Source organism: Coccidioides immitis, assembly GCF_000149335.2.
Source record: "Coccidioides immitis RS genomic scaffold supercont3.3, whole genome shotgun sequence".
NCBI classification, from domain to species: Eukaryota; Fungi; Ascomycota; class Eurotiomycetes; order Onygenales; family Onygenaceae; genus Coccidioides; species Coccidioides immitis.
In genome coordinates this window covers 1,598,792-1,604,791 of record NW_004504308.1, presented here as the reverse complement: position 1 = coordinate 1,604,791, position 6,000 = coordinate 1,598,792, and the positions used below count along the sequence as shown (strand labels likewise).

Below are 6,000 nucleotides of genomic sequence, written 5' to 3'. Positions count from 1 at the left end.
CTACCGCTACCACAATGACTTGGGGTCCCTGAGAAAAACAAGGAACATACAAAGAATTGTCAGTTTCTGACTGTCTCCGAGGCCCAATCATCAGGATGACTGGAGTACTTTACCCTATCTAGCGAAAGCAATCTTGTGCACCAAATCTGTCATTGGTTGTGGCTTGGAAACCGGTGCAAACATATAGAACGTGGATATTTTTGTACGTTCTCCATATATTTACAGCCAGTTTCAAGAATTAACCCGGACACTCTTTTGTCATTCAATTCTGCTCCTACTCATATGCATGATTTAGTGTTCATATGCACTCAAGTTTCTGAGCTTTTTCCATCTCTGGCAATCTCCACCTTATCCATTCAGAAAACATCGCCGACTCTGCCGTCGCTTGTTTCTCTGGCCTGAATTGGAGAACTAGGCGAAGAGTGGCTAGCATGGCTGCTGTCTTTTTCCCACCAAATTCATTTATTTTACCTTCCTGTTGCACAGCCTATATCTCCTGCTCAGTCGAATAGTCAAGAGATGGGCATAAACTTCGGCTTTGATTTGGCCGACTTGTCTCGTCAAAATATTTGCGACATGCCCTCCACGTGTACCACTCGAACGCTGGAAACGATGATAGCCCCAGGAAGTCTGCGTTCTGAGAGGCGATGTCGTTCCGCGACGCAAGCGTGCCATCAATGAAGGACCGTGTTCCAAGAATGGACCACATAGCGCAAGCGAGAGTCCAGGTATCAGATGGAAACGGAAGAGATCTTTTAGGCTTAAAAGGACATTAGATGGTAAGATAGGACGAAAGAGTGGCATGGCACCGATTGCCAGTGCACTGCTATATATGTAACAGCCAAAACTAACTGCGCAGCCAGAATTCGGGCTGTCATAACTTCAAAACATCAAGATAATCTTGCAGCCACACTATCACAGGCTGAGATGTCACATAGCATGTATGGCATCCATTAGGATCCAGAACTTCAAGTTGACCTTGAATTATAGGGATAACGGTCCGGCCTGGATGATTGGCCGTACTGTTTACCATGACGTGTGAAATCTCAGTCTTATGAGGAGGTGTATCTGCAATCTGATTTTGCCCGCAACATAGGCTGCCTGTTCTTGGTCCTGCCCAAGCTAGGCGGTGAAATATGTCCGATAAACCCAATATATGGACCAGTTGGTACCGGAAGAACATCCCCAGTGAATGTGCCAGGCTGATATTTTTCTAGCCTCCCCACGCCACCAATCCATTACGCCATCCAACACGTCCACGACGTCTTCCGCCCATCTTCCACTCCCCAAGGTCGATGCGGAGTATATGTACATATATGCTTATATCTATATAAGGATGGGGGGAATTTTAGCTGAGGACAAAGTGGGGTTGAACATTGCAAGCAATGCTAGATCTCCATAGCAATGAAATTAGATATGCAGGGTGGCATACAGCGATGAGTCAAGTACTCCATGGTACATATGGTAAGTACATACGACCATAGGAGGTGGAAAACAGGGCTTCCCGTCCGCTCAGCCGTACTTAAGGCACCTGCCGGCCGGCTAGTAGTTGGGTGGGTGACCACCAGCAAATCCCGGCTGTTGTATGTTGGTCTTAAATCTTTTTTGGACCCATTCTTGTGTAATCATGCTTCTTCCTGGGTAATCTTCCCTCACTGCTTTTCTTCACACATCTTTGCCTGAGCTTCCAGGATCTTCTGAGGTCTTCTGGGCTGCCTCACACAACAATCTCTTACTAGCATCCCCATTGACCCAGCCTCTGTGGACCCTCTGTTTCCTCATCTTGGTTGATGTTGTCTTTTCATTTGCATGTAACTAGTTATGGGAAGAATGTAAGTCAGCTGCTTCTGGTGTGCTAGTTGGCACTCTCCTGCACCAGATCACCACCAGTATGAATTGGATTCTCTTGAATGGCTGCTGGATATCATTAGGATGATGAGAGCAGAATAACACCAAAGTCTCATTTGTTTTCAGTCCAACAGAAGAATGGTTTCACCCTCCAGTCTGCCAGTTAAGCTCATCTTGCTTATCTTTAAAGAACTTAGTGATCTAGCTGATATTCTGCACCCTGTGCAATGCTGCTGGTGCTTGCACAGCATATTAGAACACAGCAATAATTAATTAGATGTTTTCAGAACAATCATTGTAAGATGGTTTAAGCATCTGTGTTTAGCTCTCACTGACAGTCTGCTTCAGGTCCACATGCCCCATCACAAGTATGATATCCAGTTATGCTTGTTCATCAAGGCAAACCAACATCATGCCATCCATTATTCCAACCATACTCAATTACCCCTGCCCTGCCAGCCAGAAAGCTCTGTCTTTCTTGGGCTATACAATGGTTCTGCCAATGTTCTGACAGAAGAATTTGTATGGTAGATTGCTTGCTGTTGGCAGGGGCTGCAAGTTCTGCAGGATCACTATCTACATCTGTCAGTTTGTACATTGTCTCACTGTTTGGTTTTTTCTATATGTGAAGACAACACTTCAAAGGCAATGTGTGACTTATTGGTAGTTGAGGGGTGTCTCTCTGCAGCTGAATGTTGATTATAAGGTGTCTGTTGAGTTGTCTGTGGTGTGTTTTAACTCAAGGCAGACCCAGTGATTTTATCAAGCTTTGACAGATATCTATCTGGCTTGCTATTGAGGCTGTGTCTCTGGCATGGGTGTCAGTGTGTCAGACAGACTCAGAGTAAGTGAAGGTGTTTGACTATGTAACTACTTTTTAGAAAGATAACAGCAAGAGAATAATTGTCTTACTCTTGTACTTGGATGCATTTCAGCATTTATGGAGAGTGTGAGAAGCCTGAGTGATGATACATCCTGATTCTTCTGTGAAATTGAAGGAAATTGAAGAGCAGGCAGGATTGTCAGAGGAGACCATGGCCATTTCATTAAGGTGGAGAAGACTCTACAAAGAATGAATTGAAGTGCTGGAGCACTTCTGAACTCTTTGATTACAATTGAGGTTGATAGGTGGAGCTGCCATTGGTAGCTTTGTTGAGAAAGGTGTGAGGGGAGACTGGTGCCAGGGTGTACAGATTTTGAACTCAATTAACTATCTGTTTCTGGATCTCAGACAACAATTCCTGCTACCTCAATACATTTCCAACAAACCCAACCCTCCAAAGTCTCGCAAATCTTCTAATATTATCTTGACAGACACTTCATATCTGCTGGATATCTTTTTCACTGTTTGTCCAGAGGACAGGATTGCAATGAAGCTGTTGGGGCTCACTGCCTTGTCCAGTCTGATTGGATCATCTAGAAGCTGTCAGAAATGCATTGCTTTGGGGTTGAATGGGAATGGATGACTTGTCTGAAGTTCCCAGTCTGTGATAGAGTGATGCTGACTTGTCATTCTTGATGTCCATTTTGCCTTCTACTTGATACTTCTCCTTTCTGTTTCTCCTTGATACAAGTCTGGCTATCTTCACTCAGGAGACCAGCAAGATAATGTACTCCATCTTCAAGTATGGTTTTACAATCTATAAAATGGAGAGAGATTGCCTTTCCTGCCACAGTAAACAGGGGAGAGAATGTTGTGACCTTTCAGCTGTTTGGTGCTTGGGGTCTGCTGGAGAACCTCTATGTATTCAACTGGCCAGACATCAAGCTCTGCCACCACATCATGCCACTCCTGAAATGATGGTGGCATGGCCAGTGCTAGCAGGGTAAATGCAACCACCCATGTGACTGCAGTACACTCAAAATCCTCTTCAAAGCCCTTATGAACATCCTGATTTGGCACACACACAGCATATTGAATGATGGATGGCTTATCAGGAATATGAAGAAAGATAAATGTCTCTCCAGTGCAAACATATCTATTTTGCACACCCTTGCCAACCATGTATGAGAAGAGCTGGGTGATCACAACTGTGACTAGATGCCTTGAATAGAACTCGGGCATATCTTGCTCCTTGTCAATCAAGGTATCCCCTGGAAATTAGATTCTTCCCAGGGGAGACCACTGCCAAAAGATGGTGGTGCCCCCTGGAAATTGGGAGAGGGAGAGAGAGAGAGCTAGATTTCTCTCAGGGGAGCCTGGAAAATAGATTCCTTCCAAGCAATCTGTACTTCTAAAAATAGTAAGCCATGCCAAAAATAAGAGTTTCAGGTGAATTTGGTTTATTTTTAGCATTGCTACAGATTTTGACATGCCTATTTTTGGGTCTTTGGTTTCAACCTGTAATCATGAGAGATTGCTTGAATTTCAGGATCACTGGAAATATATTGTTTTAGACTATGCCAGCAATCTTGGTCAATGAATGTGTCAGCAAATTAACACAAGATTCTAGATATATAAGGTAACAATGGCCGGACAGAGATCTAAACTTTAATCACTGTTAGTCAAGCTTGATTGAATTGACCCTGGCCTTTTGAATTTCAGCTGACCATGGAATCAACCCGACTGTCACTGCTTGCTAAGGAAACCATGGAAAAGATCATTGCCATTGCATCTCAGGCCATTCACAGAAAATGCAAAGCAAATGCAGGTATTGAGAATGTTAGGCCCAACAGTAACAAGCCCACAACAAATGTTCCAGAGCTGCAGAAAAACAATACAGCAGTCACAATTCCAGCAGTAATAATGCTCTAATAGGAATACATTCTTTGTGCAGATGCTGTCCAAATCATATATGAGTATCCACACTGGCAGAAACAGGGATTCTGGCGCAGTGTTGAGGAGTTTCTGCCCGCAGAAGACAATTCTCACCTGAACTCATTTCTCAAGATATCTTAGTGTATTGATATTCTTGACACAGAGGAGCAAACGCGGTTGGTACAGCTGTAATTAGCATGCATGTTCCAATATCAATGCTACCAGCAGGTGATCAATGACAATTTGATTTGATTGGTGGCTAAGGTCTGTGGGGGCACATTGGAGTTTGTGCTGAGGAAGATCTATAATGAAAACTGGGACACAATAGATAGCTGAGAAAAGGCAACATGTTGATGCAGATTGAAAAGATGTATTGAGCTGGGGAAAAGATGGCAGAATGTGTCTGACTGGTTGTCATTTGGTGCAGTTATTCTCTGTAGAAATAGACTGGCCACTATCATGTTGGTCCTTGGGCCCTGCACATTATGTTGGATGCTGACTGTCTGATAGACAATCCAGCAACCAACTGGTCTGTCATACTGTCTTTTCACATATCCTCATGGCTTTTCCTGATGCTGTTGAGATATTTAAGAAATTGGATTTTGGTCAAGATTTGCTTCATTCAAATGCTATACTTCCTGAGTTGGACACCACATGGATTGCGGAAAACATTATAAGGTATTTTCAAGGAATCCAGCAGCCATGTGAATCAAGAAAGAGGAGCTGGTTCTAGCAAAGTTGTCAGCTGGGGGTTTTCATTTTGGTTTGCTATTTCTTTACTTTGGTCCTGTCTATTTGCAGTGTTTTGAATTAGAGTAGTTCATCAAATGTCACTTGATTCCAGGAGGCCACCTTAAAGTAGCTTTGTGGCCATGCCACAAGCCAAATTAATCATGGCTACCTAGTTGATATAAAAATCAACAGGATATCATAGAGATGTCCTAGCAGGAGAATCATAGGAAAAACCATCTGAGCAAAATGATGCAGTACAATCACCTTTTGTGGCTTGAGTTGGTGAAAGAAGAAGTTGGACCCAAGGTTATTGATGGTTCAAGGCTTGCACACATGGTTGGAGAAATGCATGTGCCCTTGGAAAAATTTCCCCATCTGATAATTTTTTCTAGGCTGGAGGCACAAGGATGCGGCCCTATGGTGGATCAGTAAGAATGGATGCTGCAGTTCTTGGCAGCATTATGGGGTGATACATCTTTGGGCAGACAAAACTTCCCTGAAGTTAAGGCACCCGTGCATCTTTGTGGACTGTGATCCAACATATCACCCAGTCACTCCTGCCTTTGAAAGTTTGAAGATCTGCCACTGGAAAGAGACCCTTCCAGTCAACTGGCCCTCTCTATCTTTTGAGAAGTCTTGTGATATTATCCTCTCCTGTCTTC

General features: G+C 43.6%; 1 protein-coding gene and 1 non-coding gene across 2 annotated transcripts; one reads left to right on the top strand and one right to left on the bottom strand.

Annotated features, from left to right (window-relative positions):
* The first annotated feature begins 1,474 nt into the window (after window positions 1–1,474).
* On the top strand, window positions 1,475–1,590 carry CIMG_15509. Its single transcript, XR_001099889.1, has one exon. It is a non-coding gene; the product is annotated as a 5S ribosomal RNA (ribosomal RNA).
* A 1,767-nt stretch (window positions 1,591–3,357) lies between these two features.
* On the bottom strand, window positions 3,358–4,458 carry CIMG_08344 (uncharacterized protein; the record flags this gene model as incomplete). Its single annotated transcript, XM_001241180.2, has 4 exons — window positions 3,358–3,488; window positions 3,550–3,942; window positions 4,081–4,189; window positions 4,399–4,458. 4 exons carry the CDS (start codon window positions 4,456–4,458, stop codon window positions 3,358–3,360), a joined length of 693 nt encoding a protein of 230 aa, XP_001241181.2.
* Between the last annotated feature and the right edge of the window lie 1,542 nt (window positions 4,459–6,000).